The sequence below is a fragment of the Corylus avellana genome, chromosome ca8 (genome assembly GCF_901000735.1).
Source record: "Corylus avellana chromosome ca8, CavTom2PMs-1.0".
Lineage (NCBI taxonomy): Eukaryota > Viridiplantae > Streptophyta > Magnoliopsida > Fagales > Betulaceae > Corylus > Corylus avellana.
In genome coordinates, this window is record NC_081548.1 from 16778417 (window position 1) to 16799431 (window position 21015).

The window sequence follows — 21015 nt, forward strand, 5'->3', positions numbered from 1 at the left end:
TTAAATTAAAATCACATGAAAACTTAAGGGTTAAATTCGACTTTTCTTAAAAAAAAAAAAAAAATTAATTAATTGAAGTAATTAAGTAACATGCATGATACCAATTTTAAATTCGGACCATAAAATAAATACTATAAATTTCAAATGAGGTTTTATTTTCGGTGCCAGAATTGATGCATAAAATGGCGGGTAAAACAAATGCATCGCGGCAAGCGTTGACTACTAAAGCGTTTTTTCTTCCTTAATGTTTTTCGAAGACTTACCAAAAAGAAAAAGAAAAAGAAAAAGAAAATGCTTTTTAATATTTATTTATTAGATGGTTTGGACTGTGCGACATTTCTGCGATCTTTCTCGTGGGACTCCCCCTCATTCATGCTTTGCTGACTCTCTGCTGCTCAAAACTCTCAGAAGGAAATCGAAAAGAAAGAAGAACTTCGCTTCGACGACTTCGTTTTGACTCTGCAAAAAGGTCGGTCTGAATTAATAATTGCAGTTTTATGTTACAGTTTTTGGTATTTCTTTCGCTTGTGTTAGATATATACATGAAGGGTGTCCATTGATCTTGGGATTAAGCAAGTTATTCACTTAATTTATATTATCAGAAAACTCATAAGCTAGCTTTTTGGTGTTAATGAAACAGAGCTTTTTTATAATCATTGTGCCCAAACTATTGAAGAAATTAATAGTATACGCCTAGTGATCGATGATAAGATGATTAATGTTACCAGTTTGTATTTCACAAGTATGAAATTGATAGGTATTGTTGGGGCAGCAAGTTGCTGCTGCTGCTGCTGGAAAACTTGGGTGTAATGTTGGTTGATTTGTTTGTATTGTTGGTTTAATTGGTGTTCTGGCTAGCTGCTAGATATTGTTTACTGTTGTTCTGAGTAATTATAAAAAATTGATAGGTATTACGTATGGTCATATATTGACATAATATATAATCTGAGAAAGTAAAATCAGAAAACTTGTTAACTAATGAGAGGTTAAGAGAATTACGGCATATATGAAGGTAAAGTTCGTTTCCAAGAACAATAGTCTCAAGGTTTATGAGAATCATGGCTTATGAGGGTTATATTTAAGCCATTGAGAAAACTTAGGTAAGTCGTGTTCGAACGACAACAAAGGTTTCCCTGCTTATCGCATGCGGTGTTTGAACGGAGTTCAAACATTGTTACAATCGAGCTTTTCAGGTTTGGCTTAGTGACCATCGCATTTGAACTGAATTCAAATGTGATTGTGATCATAGCTAGCTTTCGGTGACCCTTTTGTGAAACAATGTATTCAACTTGCATTTGAATCTGGTGTGATCGAGCCTCTCGGGAGCTTGGAATTTGAAGTCGAGAAGTCTTCCGTTCAAACGGCTAAAGATTACAGTATTTGGGAACTTGATTCTTAAAGTGTCTTGATAATTTTGTTCAAACGCATTCGGCCTTTGATCAGAATCGCTAACTACTTATCATGTCCTCCACTTTGAACCGAGCTTTTGACCCTCTCTTGAAAACCAACTTAGTTTAACCCTAGATGTTAGATTTACAACATAACAAGTTTTCACGTTGGATTTGCCAACAACATAAAACCTTACATTTTTTTTTTAATCTAAAACTGGAACATAAACTTGGATCTAGGATAAAGTAAACAGCAATTCATCCTTTTATTGAAGAAATTAATGATCCCCCATATGAAGAATATTGCCTTGGTGGCAAGCTTGCGTGCATGCAAGTGTCTTTCTTTACAGATGAATGGCATGTGAGTAACCTTATACGTGTCGAAAGACCTCGAGTAGCCCATTATTTAATTATCTGAAACATTGACTCTAAAACTCAGCTTTTGATGTGCATTAAAGCAATTTAATTTCATAACTAAATCAAAGCACAATTTACTTTACTTACAAAGAAGGAAAAGGAGGACTAGTAAAAAAAGTCAAAAAAGGAAAAGACAAGGAAGAAAAAATAATTAAAGGTTGGCGTGCCGGAAACGACTAGGAAGAAAAAATAATTAAAGGTTGGCATGCCAGAGAAGGGATCGAAATGGTAGCTTCATGTTCACGTAAACGTTGATTGTCATTGAGTACTTTTGAGTTTTGAAGGAACAGCAACAAAGTAAATCCCTCAAGGCAAGCAAAGGCCACTCTCATCCACAAGGATAAGTGAGATTAAGGCAACCTTTTATTGTAATGTTTAACAAGAATGCAATAGCTAGTCACTAATTTAAGTGAAACTTTTTTATATATAAATATTACTTTAATTTTTTAGTTTATATATATATGTATATATATTGTTTTCATTAAGACTTGTTCTACTTCTTGCTTTTTGTTCTTTAACTTTTTTCAAACGACAAGTAGACTTGTCCTCAAGAGACAGTTCAATTGGCTGAGACCACGCCTAATGAAGCGAAGGTCACTAATTCGAATCTCCCTCCCCCTTTTGTGTGGACATGTCAAAAAAAAAAAGACAAGTAGAATTCAATTAATACCTTTGTTGCAAGACATTTAGTTTGAAGTGTTGAGGTGCGTACAATTATTTTTATGTAAGATTTAATTTGTTTTAACGAGGTAACATAGCTAACATGTTGGATTTAAATTTGGAAAAAATTACCAGTTTAGTTACTATTTTAGGGGTAACTTTCTATTTCTCTTTTTTAAATTCTTGGGATTCAATTCTTTGTAACTATGTTTTTTTTTTTTTACCATAATTAGGGCCATAATAAAAGAATATTAACTAACCTCTTTACTATATATAATTGAGGCCTTCAACGTTTTTTTTTTTTTTTTTTTAAATAGAAGAAAACTTAATTATACTAATTGCTATTTGGGGCCTTATTTAAAGAACAATGTTACTTTTTTAAAAGCATATTTGTAAAAATTTCTTATAAACTAATGAGTTAATTGAGTAATGTTAGAAGTCTTCCTAGAGTCATCTCAAATGTGATGTGACTTTTAAAATCATCAGTAGATCAAAAGTCAATAAATCACATCCCAAATTCAATAATAATTTTAAAAGTCACATCACATTTGGGATGACTCTAAAAAGACTTATAGCATTACTCAAACTAATTTGCATGAAATTTGTGCTGATCGAGCTAAGTTGGGGACTATATATTCTTTCCTTTTCTTGAAGGTTATAAAAAAGAATCAAATAAAAAAAAAGTAAAGTGAAAGTAAAAGTTTTTCCGTACTAATTCTATAAAGAGGTCTCGTTTCCATCGTATTTGGAAACATCAAAACCCTTTAAACTTGAACTTGCCGATAATGGCATGTCGGTACATCGTGCGTAATAACAGTGCTGCCCAAATTAAGACTTCCTGCCGCCTGCAACTACGCAGGTATTGGAGCATTTCTAGTCTTCCTTTCACATTAAATTATTTATTTATTTTTTTTTAAAAATAATAATTCGGATATACTTTCATTTAAGAAATAGTCAGGATTGAGAAAATTGCCCATGAATGGACACAATATTACAGATATCTTGCCAGTACATTACTTACTATCTTTAAATGATTAAAAAAAAAAAAAAAAGTAACGCTGTAATTACTTTGTTTTTTCCTGTCGACAATCGTTATTTCTCTTCTAGTCGGCAACGTACGGTTGTCTTCTTGAAGCATCTAGTCGTCATATTCATCCGCGTACAGCTCTTAAAGGTCGACATAGTCGGCACGTTTCGTCTTTAATTGGATGTTTGTTCTTATTTATTATTTATATGGTTTATTATTAATCATATTTATGAGATCTCCATTGTTGGTGGTGCGCAGGTTTTTGTGATTGTCTCTCTACCGCGCGCGATCAAGATAATCAGTTCGCGCCAGCTTCTCATATTTACGCTACCATCCTAGCTGGTATGTACGTCTCTTCAATTTGCTCTATGGAGATCGAGTTTTATTGGGGATATTAATTATATTGCTGCATTTCCCTCCTATATTCTATCTATTTCCTTTTATCCTTTCAGTTTGTTTTTCTCTAATGCTGCATTTCCCTCCTAGATTTGTTTTTTTCTTTTAATTATCAAGTCTTTCTTTCAAAAGACTCATTGATTAAGTTTTCAGATTGTCGACATACATGGGTATATTTTGGGGTTTTCTTTGTTTGAAAATGTGTTTTAATTTGATGTAACGTAAAGATAAAAACTGTTTTTGTGAAAAGTGTTTTCCGGTGTGGTTTACAATATTTCAGATTTTTATTTTTTTATTTTTTTAGAGTACACGTGTATATTTTGAAAAAAAAAAAAACTAATCAGATGTAAAGCCCTACTATTAAAAAACTAAAAGGGATTAAAAATTTAAAATAAAAAAGGTAGGGGTAGCTGCACGATCACCATTACAAATACAGGTCCATAATACTAAGTCAATGTGAGTACCTAACAAAACGGCATTGGATGCCAACTGATCATACTCATAGTCGTACCATCTTACAACTCACAACAAATCAAAACTTTCACGACTTGGGTGACTATGATAGTCACGCCTATCATATGCTCCTTGCGGGGAAAGAGTGGGCATGTGCACTTTAGCGGTTAGTCTTTTGTTGCTTCTATCCGACACGACCAATATTGCTACTATTGGTCTATTGGTTGCAGTTTCACATGAAGTGGCCCATCTTGGCACATAATAGCACTTATTCATCCTCAACCTGCATTTTCCTCAATGCAGCTTGCCACACTCAAAGCATTGAGGCCTCCATTCCTTTCCAAGCCCTTACTCCCTTGCCCATTTGCAACTCTTGCATGGGGTAACGCCTTCTTCTTTGGACTTAGAATATTTTGACAGGATTCCTCCTTTAAATTGGCCCAAATAATAGCCTCATTACTCCCCAACTTCTTAATTAGTGAATCCTTTTTGGTGCACCACCATCGCCTTACTTCCCCGAAAAACTTATAGGCGGTGTACTTGACTTTAGTTTGCTCTTCTATGCAACATATAGCTTTGAGCAACTCTCTACATCCATAAGACAACTTTGTGCTCTCTTAGGGCTCAAATTCCCCCCAAACTTAGGGAATGGATACTCGTTAAATTCCTTAAAGGAGCAATTCTTCTTCCCATTCTAGCTTCCCCTCCTTGGGTGTTTGCCGATGCCTCCAACCAATTTACCATTGCTTCTAATGTTTGTGTGGTGTTTAAGAAATTCCTCATCTTCACATCAAGCTCCCATTGCCTCACCTCTATCTTTTGAAGTAACAATGATCACTAGTTCTTGTTTTGAAACACCACATCAGATCTTGTCTATGACACTAAACCTTGTCCCAAAAATTTTCCTACTGTGTTTCTAACCGCTAACCACATGGTTACGGTTAGTAGTTGTTACCTCTAACTGCTAACTACAACCACTTTAGGCAATTGTCAATTTTTTGCAATCGCAACTGCTCTGCCTTAGGTGGCTAGTGATTTTAAAATAATTGTCGGTTAGCGGTTATTGAAACTTATAACTACTTTTTAGAAATGCGCTATTTTGGTGTTTTGGGCTTTCCTTAAGCTTATTTTTAGGGTCTATTTTAGATGGTTTTGAGCATTTTTAAATAATTAGAAGGCTTCAAAATGTAACAAAACTCAAGAATATTATTATTATATGAATAAAGATCAATTTCATTTAACTCAAAATGAAAACCTTATATCAAACACACAAAAAAAATAATAATATTGTTTTGTATATTATTATTATTTTATATATATAATATATATTAGAGTAGGTGGTTAGCGGTTATTAACATCATCTACCTCCATCTACCCCTAAAACCGCTAACCGCTTAGGGCGGGGAGGTTATCCGGTTGTACGGTTAACGGTTATTAGATGGTTAACAACGGCTTGCTTATACACCTACTACTTGTAATGCCCTCAAAATTAACTATCTAATAATTAACTTAAAGTGTTACTACTAAACCTTAATTGGGATTAAAGCATCATATTTGAGTATATTGTATTATTATTTTTTCAACTATTGTCATCCAATACAAAATATATTCTTTATATATACAAAATATATTGAAATTCAAGAATACATGGTTATCACACAACTTATTCCATCAAAAACCTATTTCTCATCTAGAATGTGCTCTTAGGATCATAGGATTCATCATTTCGCGTAGATATAGCAAAACCATTACATCAATATTATGCTATTTATGTACAAATTTCAATCTTGAGAATATTAATGTTGATAGCATTCCTAGTAGACTCACCAAATTTTACTAGCCAGAATAGTTAAAAATCACATTTTTATTTTGGCTACCAAAATTTTTAAAGCACCATCAATAACCTCACCATTTAACTATCAATTTTCACTATTCCATTTAAATATTATTTTTCAAAGATTTTTACTATTTCTCTAACATTTATATTTTTGAATGTATGTCTTTTCCTAACGATCATATTTTTGGATACTGTCTTATTCTAGCGATTATATTTTTAAAAATTTATCTTTTCCTAACAGTTATATTTTTAAATATTCTTTTGGTGAGTGAACAGTACTCACCAAAGTCACCAAACAAGAATTACCATTCTGCTGAGGCTAATGGGGAGGGTTTTTTTTGTAGTTTTTAGAGATTTGACTCACTAAAATAGCTAAATATATATATATATTTTGATGAGTCTACTAGGGACACTCTGAGTTAATTTTTTATACTCGAGTAGAAATATTATTCCTTCATTGTTTGCAAATACTTTTATATTTTTTGTCTTTAGAAATTGTTTATGTTGTTTTTAAGATCGAAAATTTATGTTCAATTGTCTATAAATAGAAAAATATGAAATCGTGACTATGACTGGCCCCTTGTTTTATATTAAGTTTTTTTTTTAATGTTTTATTTTTTATATATATATAAAATTAAGTGAATTATCATTAGTATCCACCTATTGCTTCAATTCTCCACGTATTGCTTGACAACGAGCTTAGGCTTTGGCTTTGCATTAGTTTCAACAGTCGTTGGATATTATAGCTCGACCCGAACTCAAGCTATATCTACACAAACTTGACAACGAGCTTGACAACGAGCTTATGCTACTACATGCCAAAACTTTCCTTATTTAAGTAAAGTACGTTTGATAATCCGCTCGGTTTAGTTCGACTCGAACTCAAGCTTGATACTAGACAAACCCGCTTGTTACTGTAGAAACTCGTTTGATTTGTGAATGATACATACTTGGTTCGCTCGAAAAAACTAGATAGGGGCTCGCGAGCTTAGCTCATTTAAAGCTCGACCAATTCGTTTGTCCGATTCGTTATATATATATATATTACTCGCTTCTTCATTTTTCTCGCTTCTTCATTTTTCTTGAAGTATAATTATATACTATAATTGTGCTATAGTATACTATATTATATAGTTCTATTATCTAGTTATATATAATAATATATTGTTAATTTGCTACGTATAGATTATAGTTATATCTAATATTGTATAATATGTCTTATATAATTAAGTGTTATATATTTATACTATAGATAAATGTGTAGAGGTTGTATTAAAATTCAGTCTTGAACTTTGCTCGAATCATACATTAAAGAATTTAATAGCCTAGTTCGAGCTCGAGTTGAGCCTGGATCGACTCGAATAGCATTCTCAGTGAGTTCAGTGAGCTCGAGCTTTTAATGAGCCAATCTTGAACACACATTTTATAGCTCGACTCGAAACTTAAACTTGACTCGAATAAGCATCTTTGTAAATGCGCTAGTCTTGAAATCCTAAAGCTCGACTCGGCTCGACTCAATTACAGCCCTCATATGATTGAATTCAAGGTTTTACAATTCTCTATCTCATATATGGTCTTCCAAATACCCTTTGCGTACAACGTGGCCTATATTGGATAAAAAATTATGTGATACTACAATTTTTACTACAAAGTTATTTATAAATTATTGTGATAATTCATAATTTGTGAAATAATTAAGAGAAATAAATTAACTAGATCTTTTTGCTTAGTTATTTTACCAATTATTGATTACTATGTTAGTTTTAAATAATTTTATCGTAAAAGATATAGTATTCCTAATAATGGCCGAGCATAGTGGCTAATTGCCACCTATTGGTGCTAGGCGGTAGAAGAAAATCAAGGTAGGTGGAACATTGGGGCTGCCAAATTTTGACACGATCTGCGAACTCGACATAAACCTAACATGAAATTAAAGTGTTAACACTGAAGAGTTTGACCCGTTTAATTACATGAATTGATTTATGGTTAACCTATATAATCTTATATCTATATTTTGACACGACCTAAATCCAAACACTCGACATAATGACAAGCAATTTTTGACACGATTCGCAAACCCGACACGAACCAAATACAAAATTATAGGGTTAGGATTGAGGGGTTTAACCTGTTTAATTAAATGGGTCTGGTTAAGGTAAACCTATATAGCTTTATATATATATATATATATATCTGTCTCAACACGATTCGAACTTGATACGCAAATACGAATTGCCACCCTACTGAACATATATTAAAAAAATGAGGTTTAAATGCATCACTTTCTCCAACCCTATCATTTTCGCGTCCCCTTCGATCTTCGTCACTCATTCTCTCTCTCACTCTTAGCTTCACCCCTTACATTGCCGTCCCCCGCTCAGCTGCAGCGCCACCATTCGACCTCACTCTCAGCCTCTCACTCTCTCTTCAAATTTCAATTCGAGGTCATTAATTCAATATAAGTCTAGGGCCAAGTGCCGCCTACCATCCAAGGTGATGGGTTTTTCATTAGGCCCATTATTATTATTTTTTTTCATTTCTTGGTCACTGTCCATCCTCGCCAATGACTTAGCGGTGACAATTAATTACGAAAATTTACTTTGATGGAAAAAGCCAATGAATCTATCGACTTTTGTTCATATTTCATCTCTAATTCATTTGGACCGTAAAGATCCACTTCCCAATAGTAGTTCGCCGGCTGCAATAACACGTCTTCCATCCTTTATGACTTTGTAGTATTCCATTTCCATCCACTAGCCGTCGGCTGAGCGATGCCATGACAAGTCGATCGACATAAAAGAAAGTTCTTATGCTTTCAACTTACGATCTCTCTCTACCCTCCACAATATCTCAATCATATCCTCACTACTTTTTAAAGGATATGTTCGTAAATTATAACATAAATTAAGGCGTAGAAGATGTAAGAAGATTCACACTAAAGTCAGAAAGCAATTAACACAAAAAGTCAGTTTCTAGTTGCTGCTATCAACCCATCCATCCCACTTCACGTACCTTCCAACTACGAAAAGTAGTAAATAATCTCAATTAATGCTTATTTAATCAAGAGTTTTTGTTTTTGTTTGAGTTCTTCGATCTGCGATATCCGAGCCGAAACAGACGTAAGTACTGTATATCAACTTTTGTGTAATCTTCTTCTATCTTCCAACTTCTAAGATTATGTTCTAATACAGTAATAGCCAGAAACTAGAAAAAGAGAAAAACATGCAAACCAATTAAAAACATAAGATTTCACGAGAACCTTGCCGGCCGACCAAGACAATTAAGGCACACGGTTCGAATCCAAATACGTGTGAAGCACTCAATAAGATAAGGCATCTAAATTGATTTTTTTTTTTTTTTTAACAAATATTCGAAAAGTAAATAAATAAAGCGTAGAATATCTTTTGTTTTTTGACTTACAAGTATATAATAATATACTTTTTTTTTTTGAATTTATTCCTTTTGATAATTATTATATTATCCTAATGCAAATATGCCTTTTGGTTTTGTTCTTCAATGAATTTTCAGTTCTCGAGTATCTTTAAAAAAATATAGACGAGGAAGACGACAGGACAGGGGAAGGTAAAAATTGTTCAGGTGGCCAGAGTAAAGGCTGTGTTTGGTAAACCCGTACGGTTTTCTGATTTCTGGTAAAACTACACAACTCTCTCTTTATTTTATTTTGTTTGTTTTATTGTTCAATTTTATCCTGCCAAACAGTACCCTAGATATTAGGCTATTAGGCCGAGCCCGAGCGTTGTGTTTGGGTGGACCTTAAATGAGAATTGGGCTTTTTAGTAAATTATTTTGTTTTTTGAATTAACTTTTAATCCTGACCTTAGGCTTAGAATTTCAACTTCGAGTATTCTAGGGTTACTGTAAATCTGGAAAGAAAAAACGAGTGTGAGAGCAGACGGGGATTTTGTTTATGGATTTGATTTGTGTTGATAATAGACAGAATTAGAGTGTGACGGTGCCATCTCTCCTGCGACAGTGATGAACTTTTCGAAGAGCTCGCCACACCACCGGCTCAACAACGATTTAGAGGCCGGTGGAAGCCAACCTTCCACCGCCGAAGACGATGAGAGTTCATCGGGCCCTTTCGATATTACCAGCACTAAGAATGCCTCTATTGAGCGTCTCCGTCGGTGGAGGGTACGTCTTACATGCTCTCTCTCTCTCTCTCTCTCTAATATAATTTGATTTTCTCAGATTTGAGTGCTCGTTGCTGTGTTTTTGCCTATGGGTTTTGTGCTTTGATGGGTTCTTGATTCTCTTTTGGTTTTTTTTTTCCCCCAACTATTGTTTTGGGAATGGGATGCCTGGATGAACTGTAAGCGATATAGGCTGTGTTTGGGAAGGGGCTTGAAAAATTGAGCACGCCGATACTGTAGTAGATTTGATTGATGTAAGAAAAAAGAAAAAAGGTTAAAGAAGGTTTTGCATGAAAAAATGAAAAAAATTTGTTTTGTAGGATTTTTTTTATTTGAATAATAATAAAAAATATTAATGTGATGTAAAAAGTAAAAATGTTTGGATTAATTTTGAGAAGAGAAAAAAATTTGGGACTTTGTGTCCTTGGGTCCAGCCCTTCCCCAAACACAGCCATATTGTTTTTCGTAATTGGCAAAGGTGGACTTTGATGTTTTCTTCTTGTTGTCGCTGTTGTTGTTTTTTTTTTAGTTAGAGATTTCGCTTGTGTTTTTGTGATACTAGCAATAGAGGAACTTTAGGTTTATCTAAGATGGAGGGGGTCTTAGTGCTCCCAAAATACCAACAGGACCACAAAAATCTTGAGCAACCGACCGAGGAATGTAGAGCATGAAAGCCACAAGGACCAAACAATACCAAAAAAACTGAGCGAATAGTGCAAGAACCAAGCCGGAGACACAGGGAGAGGGGGAACAGAATAGCCTCTGCCCCAATGCATAGCTCACCCCCAAGGTCAAGCTATGGCAGAAATCCTAGAGGAACAGACCAAGTCTCCAAGATGCCCAATGAAATTTCTGCTGTGGTGCTCAGGCTGGTGCTGGCGAAGGACACACCCACAATACTCCTTCAGACCAAGGAAACATACCAACCCGTTCTACATGTACTTCTTGCTACCTCCAAAAACGACATCTTGAAGAGCTTCCCCAACACCCAACTAGAATGGACCCGCTGTCGATACCTGAGGACCATCATGACGTAATGTCAACCCACTCGACTCTCACACCATCGGGCTTAAACATTTTTTTTTTTTGATAAGTAATGAGAATATTATTGAAAAAAGCGCAGAGGGGCGCAACCCTAATGCAAAAAATATATACAATAGAACCCCTACGGAATATACAAAGAGCACATACTTAAACATGAGAATGTAAGGAGGGGATTTTTTTGATTCACACGCATTGTCATTAACATAGTTTCTTATTGTGCTTCTTTGGGCAAAAAAAATTGAGATAGTATTATTTGGTCAGAAAACTAAAGTAGAAAATTGGATATTTATTATCAGGTCAAACGATTGTGCATGCGGCAAACTAGATTTATTTATTTTTTATCGTCAGGAAAGGTTGCTTGGGCGTTGCAAAAAATAGAAGGGTTGTTTGATAGTGGCAATTATGTTTGAAAAATGTTCAAACTATCATCTAAATTACGGTTTTGTTGTTCAAACTACAAAAAGCATTATAGAAAAAGAAAAGGATAAAAATAAAATAAAAAGGAGAACATAGTATCTCGCCTTGCATGTTAATGGTAGTAAAATTTTTATGACAATACATTCAAGTTTAATGGTAGGAATTCCGTTGTAGCACTATGGAAATTCTCAGACTTGTCAAAGAAAATTTTAATGGTATGAATTAATTAATGCTATTCTTTATTGGCTTTGATTCTGCCCCAATGGTGAGGGTTTACCTGTTGGTGGATAAACTATGGATAATTTGTCAGTGATATATACAACATTATAAAAAGAAAGAAGAAAAAAATTCATTTCAATGATGTCAGATGGACTTGTAGATGATAGATGATAGATGATTGTATTCTTGCTGCAAATCATAATATGGGTTTAATATTGGCTAAATTATAATTGGTTATGTAACCTCTTGTGGTCGTTTAGGCATACGAGATAGAGATTATGGCTACAGTTTGATGGCGAAATGCATTAGGCTTAGAATCCCTGCTGTATTTTTTACCATTAGGAATATAAATTGCGGGCTGTTGCAGTCAATTTAAAATCAAGTCTCAGTGTTAGGTCTAGTACTTTTCTTTCTTTTATTTTTTTTCTTGATGAATTATTTGCGAGTACTTATCAAAAAAAATTTTCAGTGTGCAAAGATACTCTAATTTTTATGTTCATTTCATAAATAGGCTAGGGATCCTTGAGAAGATAAAGAAATATAATTAAGGTTTGTGAGAGCAGAAAAAACATGAAGTGTTATGCAAAAAAAAGGAAATGAGGGGGGTGAATATGAATTGATGTTGATGAAGAAGGGCCAGAAATTTACGATGAATGAGGGGTGAATATGAATTGATGTTGATGAAGAAGGGCCAGAAATTTACGATGAATGATGAAATATAAGATAGTCACATGATAATAGTGCTGGAACATGCAATTGGTACCTCGCCCTTCAATGAAACACTTGGCTGCCTTTCATCTTCTTTGGCTTCCTCCTCTCCTCCTAAAGCACCGGTTGTCTATTGAACTTTTCCACTTCGTGATTGTCGTTATGTTGTGCAGATAAGAAAAGCTTTTGTTTCCTGCTGAGGAAAATCATTTTTTGTTTTTCGAAAATCATTTCTTTTTAAAAAAAATTTCTTTCTACTGTAAAAGTATTAGGAATAGTCATTTCCTAGTTGCAGCTGATCCTCATTCAGTAGAAACTATATATACAATTCTGTAATCTTACTGTATTTGGCAGTAATGGCTAGTCTAATTGTGCGTTATTTGAAGACAATGTTGCTTATAGTGTTTGAGCTAACTCAAGTTTGTCATCTGTAGCAAGCGGCGCTTGTGCTAAATGCTTCTCGTCGATTTCGTTACACCTTGGACTTGAAAAGGGAAGAAGAGAGGAAGCAACGGATAGGGACTATTAGAGCACATGTTCAAGCCATACGAGTAATATAATTCCTTAAACCTATTTTCTTTTACATTGTTTATAGCTGGAATATATCTTTAAATTAATGAAATTGGCTATGCTAGGCTGCATATCTTTTCAAGGATGCGGGGAATCGAGAAAATGGTACTTCTATTTCTGTACTTTCTTGTGCAATATTTTTTACTTTTTTGGATATCTAAGAACAATAAGATAGTGTCTTACACTGTCCACCCCTGCCCTTCTTAAGTTATGGTTGGTTTTTAATTTGTAATGATTCCTTCGTGAATGGTGCTCTGTTATTTCAAGATCATTTTCATGACATTTTTTGCTCCAGAGATTTAATGTCAATTGCTTTTACCAGATTTGTGCTCCTAAGTTCGTGAACCTTTGATATATTGTTGTATTTTGAGCTCTGCTCTCAGGAAAAATTTATATTTTCATTTCTGATACTATGATACCCTTTTTGGGATTCTGTCAGCAGTTTATGTATATGTATACCCAAATATTCAGAGACTCATAATCTATTATCAAATCTCTATCTCTCTTTTTCTTGTCTGTTTCATATTTTGTGTCAGATTATTCTTATTATATAAGCACATATTTTTCTTTTATAGCACATAATTGCTTCTTGACAAAGTTATGAAAATAGATTGCCAACAGTGCCATGAAGACTAACAAGTATAGTCCAGTTCATATGTTTGACAGTCGATAAAAAATGGATTCAAGTTGACAAAGCCTTGCGTCAATTGCTTGGTCATTACTCCTTTATGAAATTTCCCCCTATTTTCTTTCCTTGTTATATATTAGCATTTCTTTCTTGAGGACTTCAACCTTTGCTTTTGGCCCTTTTATGATATTGGCCAAGTTACCTGTATTCTACCATGAACACTATGATTTTGTTGGTCTTGTTGTATGGCACTTTAGCCTAATTCTTCCTCTTTCCTATGCTGGTTTGAGATTTTTTGTTGCCGCCAGATGATATGCTGTAGTAGGGTTCAAGTTTACGTTTACCATCGTTTATGTTGGACTTGTTCTATGAACTTTTGATGCATGTGTTTTTAGCCATTGTGCTGTTTTATCTTGATCTGAATTACCTGTTTGTGTACCGTGATTTGTGGTGCAACATGGCTTTTTAATTGCATTGTTGCGGTATGGATCATTGCTTCATTTTTTTCAAAAAAATGTAAACATATACTGTTTGAAGACATGATGATTTACTTGCTGCATTCAACTGTTAGGAACGTTGGAACTACGTCCACCTCCCAGTGGTGATTTTGGGATTGGACAAGAGCAACTTACTTCAATGTCAAGGGAACACAATGTTTCAGCTCTGGAGATATATGGAGGGGCAAGTTTTCCACTAAATTATCTTTTATTGGTCTAATTTCTGTATTATTTGTATTTTTTTTACTGTAATTTCACATATTGTTGGCTTCTCTATCTTTACATCAGGTTAAAGGGCTATCGAATTTGTTAAAAACAAATTTAGAGAAGGGGATTCAAGGAGATGATACTGATTTAGTGAAGAGGAGGAATGCATTTGGATCAAACGTTTATCCTCGGAAAAAGGGGAGGACTTTTTGGGTAAATTTCATTTCAAATTTGGTCTTTTAACACTCACTTTGTTTTATTATTACTAATACCTTTTGCTTTCTTAAAGAAGAGAATATGCGCTATTACATTTATTTGTTTATTTATTTACTCATTGTTTTGCTGTCTCTCTTAGATGTTTCTTTGGGAAGCTTGGCAAGACCTCACATTAATCATATTGATGGTAGCTGCGGTGGCCTCTTTGGCATTGGGTATAAAGACTGAGGTAAGCTTTGGCAGGGAGGGCATAATAGACTGCTATCTTGTTTTTGTATTGCAGTAGAGTGTGATGAGTCTTACGAAGGGTCTTGGGCATTAATTTCTGTAACTTATGGTGCTCTTCTTTCCCTGCAAGACAACAGTCTTTTTTCTGTAGTTGTATCTAAGAATTATGTGAGCCACATTCCTTTTTTCTTTTTTCTTTTTATTTTTTTATTTTTTTATTTAAGAAATCAAGTGCTTTTGATAAAAGCAAAGAGTTTGCTATGCATGGTTGACTTAGTAAACAAAAGACATGTCTTGGTACGCAACTACAATTTGGGCTAAGACATATTAAAATAGAAGTGAATGTTGTCTTTCATCATGACTATGTAGATATGGTACCCTTGTGTTTCAAAAGACATGTCTTGGTATGTATAAATTTGGAGCTTTTCCAAGTATTAGATCATAATTATGTAAATTTAGAGGCACTAGTCCAACCTAATGAGATATAACATGGCATTCAGGTACTCCTTTATGTTGAGGTAAGTTTGCATTTTGTGCTTGATGATTTATAAGATTTAGGTTGTAGTCTTGTTATGTGAACCAGCAATGATAAAGTGGGTGGAGGCTTACCAAGAGCAGAAGTTTTAGTTATCAGGTGCTGAGGAAGGTGTAGGTTTGAGATGTGGAACAGTCTTAACGAGTTCCTCTTGTTCTTCTTGGGTTGAGTTTTTGTTTCATTCTTCTGTATCAAAGAATCTTGTGGCCCTTGAGAGGTTTGGACTAGAAAAGTGCAAGAGAAAGTGGCCATACTTGCCTGACGTTCTATATTTCCTCCTTTACACATGGTGTATGCCACTTTGCTATTTTGAATAGATTGTTTAGTTGAAAGTATAAATAGTTCAAGATTCATTTTAAGAGCTTCTAGACAACTATGTCTGTTGTGCTTTTGATCATTGTTTGTTTGTGAGATCCACTCTCTGGTTTTGGTTTTCTTTCAGGTTTGGCTTTTCCTTTTTCTTTTAGCATTGTGTTCTTTCACTGGTTTTCTCTTATCAAATACCTGAAACTTTTTCCTTTATTTATCTCAAGATGTTATGTCTTATTCTTCATTTTACTTTTATAGGGTATTAAGGAAGGATGGTATGATGGAGGGAGCATTGCTTTTGCTGTTATTCTTGTCATTGTTGTTACAGGTATTGAATTGAATATTTTATTAAGAGTAATTCTACATATCCCACCCCGATCTCATTGGGCTGATAAGGCACTGCCATATCAGCCCAATGAGTTGGGGGTGGGATGGGGTGTAGTATGTAGCATTTCTCTTTCATTAACAATATTTATTTCCTCGAATCCTTGTTCCATTTTCAGTGGATAATTTTAATGTGTTCGATTGATACTCCATTTTTGTTCTTGGGCTGAGGTTTATATTACAGCTGCTAAGAGAACTACTCCTACACCATGTCTTAAAATTCTTCTTCTTAAGACATATGTTGACCAATAAAAAAATTCGTAAATATTTTATTTTATTTTTTTTTAATTTATGTAAGTAAATCAAGTTCAATAAAAGCGCAAAGGCCGCAACTCAAGTATACATGGCGTACAAAATAAAAAACATAGCAAGATCAAAGACGAAAAAATAGAGCACAAAAATCTACAAAGCTAAAGATATTGAGAATGGCGTTAACATAGTTCCACACAAAGAGTGATTTAAGAATCATAATCTTTGAAACTTCGGGGATTTTTCTCTCTCCAAATGCACCACATTAAACAAGAAGGAATTACATTCCAAACAATGTTAAAATCTTTTCGACAAAACCTTCATTTCTAGCATGCCAAGAGCTCCACATTTCATCTGGGCATAACCCACTCTACTCCAAATATTTAAAAAGCCAAATTCTGTAACTCCGGCAATTTCACAGTGAAGGAGGTGATCAGGTGTTTCCACACTCTTTTTACAAATACAACACCAATCCATTACTATGATGTAACACTTATAGATATTATAGTTCTTATCAAAAAAACTTATAGATATTATAGTGAGAATTTTTCCTAGAGATGCCAAGTGAAGAGAGCCACCTTCAGAGGAGTCTTAGACCTCTTGATGCTCTTCCAAGGGAAAGAGGAGCCGGAGAACTTTGTAAAAAGTTTTGACCTCAAAAGATTTTCTTTTGGAAGGAATCCAAAGAGAACTTATCTTCATCGTCCTGACCCAACATAACATAATACAAGCATTGGAAAGAGAAGATACATAATCCACCTCCAATCATGCACCAATCTGATGAAATTAATGTCCCACTGCTCTACTTTATTGTGAGCGACCATGTGGTCAGCCACTAGAGCATCCCTATCCCTTTCAATGAGAAATAACTCTGGAAAGGTTTCCTTCAGAGAACGAACCCCCCACCAAATGTCAGACCAAAATCTGGTCTGAGCACCATCACCGACCTTGATTCTAACAAAACTAGAGAAGGCATCCCAACCTCTCCTAATATGTTTTCATAGACTTACTCCATATGGTATAGGAACAACATTAGAGCACCAACCGCCTGACTGACTACCATAATTTTTTATCCATTACTTATTTCCAACAAACCTCTCTCCACAGCATATCTCCATAACCACTTTCCCAAAAGAGGCTAATTAAAATTGAGCAAACTCTTAATTTCCAAACCTCCAAGATGAAAAGGAGTATAAACCTTCTTCCAATTAACAAGTTGAAACTTAGACTCGTATCCAAATCACCCCACAAGAAATTCACTTGTAGTTTTTCTATCCAATTTGCAACACTTACTGAGATAGGGAAAAGGGAAAGGAAATATGTTGGGAGGTTGGAAAGCGTGCTCTTGATCAACATTAACCAGCCACCTTTAGATAAGTAGAGCCGTTTCCACCCCAATAATCTTCTCTCCTTTTCTCAGTAATTGTGTCCCAATAAATTTAGCCTTGCATGGAGCACATAGAGGGTGGCTGAAGTGTAACACCCCGCCCTAAATATATGATATAGTCCGCTTTAGGCCAAGCCCGCACGGTTTTATTATTGGGTTTGCCCCAAAAGGCCTTATACCATTTAGAGAGAGCATATTCGATATTAACTCATCATCGTTTTCACACCCAGGCAATGTGGGACGTCACAATCACCCCCTCTTGGGACCCATGTCCTTCGTGATTCTTAATTCGACTGGATTACAAGATATGTCACCATTGCTAACCAAGTTCTCTACCTTGTTGCATTTTCTATTAGAGTTAGCCATCTGATCGAAAAATATGGTATTTTTATCCCTCTCTTAACTACAACACCCTCTATTTTTGCTTCCAGCTCACCTCCTCCAAAAGAATAGTCTTCTCCAACTCAATTAGCCGCATCCTTCCTCCATTTCTCCTCACTAGAAAGCGATCTGTTCTTCGATTCCACCCAGTGCTTTTATATCCTCAAGACGAGCCCTTTTGTTCTTCTCCACATTACCAAACTCCTTATCATTCCACATTTTTAGGTCAGCTTTCAGAGCATTTAATTTCTAAGCCAAAACAAAGTTAGGACAACCATGAAAATAATGGGAACTCCACTAGCAAAGTTAGGACAACCATGAAAACAATGGGAAGTCCATTAGTGCCTCACCTTCTCAACGAAGGCATATGTTTTCCAAATTTAAAATAACTTTTGCCCCTCTAAAAATTGTCACAATCAAGAAGAATGGGAAAGTGATCTGAAAGAACTTTAGGTAATCTACTTTGAACCATGTTTGGAAGTGATCATCCCAATTGAGAGAAGAGAGACTTTCCGATTCTAGACCAAGGAGGAGTGTCCTGATTATTAGACCAAGTGAAATTCTTATCTTGGAGGTAAGACTCTGCTCAAAGATAAAGTCTGAGATGAGAAATTTGATGTGGACACCTGGTATCTGTGGTAATTTAGTTTTTAAATCTTAATCTGTTTTACTCTGATGTTTGGAATTCTTTATGAATCTTTGAAATTGTCAACCCCTTTGTTATGTCTTTTCTTTGGTCGTTGCAAGCTGGAGGGGTTTAAGAATTATGTCATATTGGTTGCCTCTATATGAAATATTATTTCCACTTATTAGTTTTTTTCTTTGGCCCATTTTCTTTTTAATTCATTCCTACACAGCTGTAAGTGATTATAGACAATCTCTTCAGTTCCAGAATTTAAATGAGGAGAAGCAGAATATCCATATGGAGGTTCGTTTTTGTGGATTTATGTGCTCTATGATTATGTTTTCATTACCCCACCATCCCCGGATCTTTTCTTGTTTGGATTTATATTGTGAAGATACACATTAATAGGTTATTAGAGGTGGCAGAAGAATTGAGATATCTATATATGACGTTGTAGTTGGTGATGTTGTGCCTCTCAACATTGGTGATCAGGTAAATGTTGTCTTTTTTTCTTATTGATGTGTATTACAGTTGTGCTTCAAATTTTTTATTGACTTGACATTCTATATCTTTCTGTAGGTTCCTACTGATGGTGTATTAATATCTGCTCACTCTCTTGCCGTTGATGAATCGAGTATGACCGGAGAGAGTAAGATTGTGAGCATTTCTACCTATCTTGTGCTTTTAATTTATAAAACATTAGGTTTTCTGTTTTGATTTTATTTTTTCCCTTTCAGGTTCACAAGGGTTCCAAAGATCCATTTCTAATGTCTGGCTGCAAAATCGCTGATGGCAGTGGCACCATGATGGTAAAATAAGATATTCTCTGCTCTTTTCTTTTCTTCGCTTACTTTATTTTTGTTAGTTATGATGAGAATACGCAAATGTAAGAGAAATGGGGTGAATATTGTTCTGTGTGTTCATTCCTTTCATTTAACAAAGACAAAATAGTATAAACAATGGAGACTAACCAAGAATTAAACCCTATATCCTTGCTCTGAGACCATGTTAGCTATGATGAGAATAGGCAAATGTAAGAGATATGGCTTGAATCTTATTCTCCGCATTCATTCCACATATATAGGAACTTTATACAATGTTCTGGATAAAACAGCTCACAGACACAGCTCATACTAGGACAGCTCTCTAGGTACAAGTACATAGCATATTATTCTCTTACAATTTTCTTAACTGTGTGTGTGGTGTTAATCTTCATAAACAATATATGAAGTCACGGTGAGGTTTTTTAAGTAGACTATGTTATATATTTGAATTTCTATGAGTACCATCAAAAACATTGAACTACCTTTAAATTTAATAATTCTTCTTCTCTTTTTTTTTTTTTGATAAGTAATGATGATATAAATAAAAAGCACAAAGGGGCGCAACTCACATACACGGGGAGTATAAACAGAGAGCGCCTAGGAGGGAGAAAAATGAAAAAGAAAATCAGAGAAATTCCTTCATCTTCTTCCTTCTCTCTCTCTCTCTGTTTTTTTTTTACATATGCATTTCTCTTTTTTGACAGCATACAAATATCATGCTCAATTGTGGATCCATCTCTTTAAATTTCTCCATATCTTACCTATCATTGTTTTTATTTCGTAGGAGTGCCCCTTTTTTTTTGCTGGAAATAGTAACAATTTTATTTTGAAGTCAAATATCAAGTGTTGTACTTGTGTTTTCAAAGCTTTACCTCATTTTCTTTCTCTCATTTTCCACCAACTTGCTTTGCTTCCTTACACTGGCTGTATCTTCCCTTTTGTTTAGTATTCTTTTTTTTTTTTCCTAGGTAACTAGTGTTGGGATCAATACTGAGTGGGGATTGCTGATGGCTAGTATTTCAGAAGACACTGGCGAAGAGACGCCGTTGCAGGTCAGCCATTTTATCTTCACTCTTTCATGGAATTACTTGCTTTGCATGCTGTATTTACTTGTAAAATGAATTGTTCTAGGTACGCCTAAATGGGGTTGCAACTTTCATTGGAATAGTTGGACTTTCAGTAGCTCTCGTCGTCTTGGTTGTTCTTTTGGGAAGGTAACTCAAATATTGGGCTTGATCTCTCTCTCTCTCTCTCT

General features: G+C 34.7%; 2 protein-coding genes across 6 annotated transcripts in view; both read left to right on the forward strand.

Annotated features, from left to right (window-relative positions):
• Positions 1-375: 375 nt before the first annotated feature.
• LOC132189054 (calcium-transporting ATPase 10, plasma membrane-type-like) overlaps positions 376-21015 on the forward strand; it is a 52109-nt gene continuing 31469 nt past the window's right edge. The window contains exons 1-16 of one of the 5 annotated variants that reach the window (XM_059603539.1): positions 376-469; positions 3751-3834; positions 9707-9828; positions 10133-10333; positions 13155-13271; positions 13356-13395; positions 14490-14599; positions 14704-14835; positions 14978-15067; positions 16169-16238; positions 19169-19239; positions 19345-19428; positions 19516-19593; positions 19674-19745; positions 20729-20812; positions 20892-20974. In XM_059603539.1, coding sequence (XP_059459522.1) covers positions 10175-10333; positions 13155-13271; positions 13356-13395; positions 14490-14599; positions 14704-14835; positions 14978-15067; positions 16169-16238; positions 19169-19239; positions 19345-19428; positions 19516-19593; positions 19674-19745; positions 20729-20812; positions 20892-20974 — 1190 coding nt within the window. In that variant the 5' untranslated portion in view covers positions 376-469; positions 3751-3834; positions 9707-9828; positions 10133-10174. Of the gene's footprint in view, positions 470-3750; positions 3835-9217; positions 9298-9706; positions 9829-10014; positions 10334-13154; positions 13272-13355; positions 13396-14489; positions 14600-14703; positions 14836-14977; positions 15068-16168; positions 16239-19168; positions 19240-19344; positions 19429-19515; positions 19594-19673; positions 19746-20728; positions 20813-20891; positions 20975-21015 lie in introns of those variants that run through there. The other 4 variants (XM_059603538.1, XM_059603540.1, XM_059603537.1 and 1 more) reach the window with 4 other exon arrangements.
• Positions 10924-12629, forward strand: LOC132191148 (uncharacterized). Its single transcript, XM_059606170.1, has 3 exons — positions 10924-11365; positions 11968-12008; positions 12524-12629. Exons 1-3 carry the CDS (start codon positions 11103-11105, stop codon positions 12526-12528), a joined length of 309 nt encoding a protein of 102 aa, XP_059462153.1. The 5' UTR covers positions 10924-11102; the 3' UTR covers positions 12529-12629.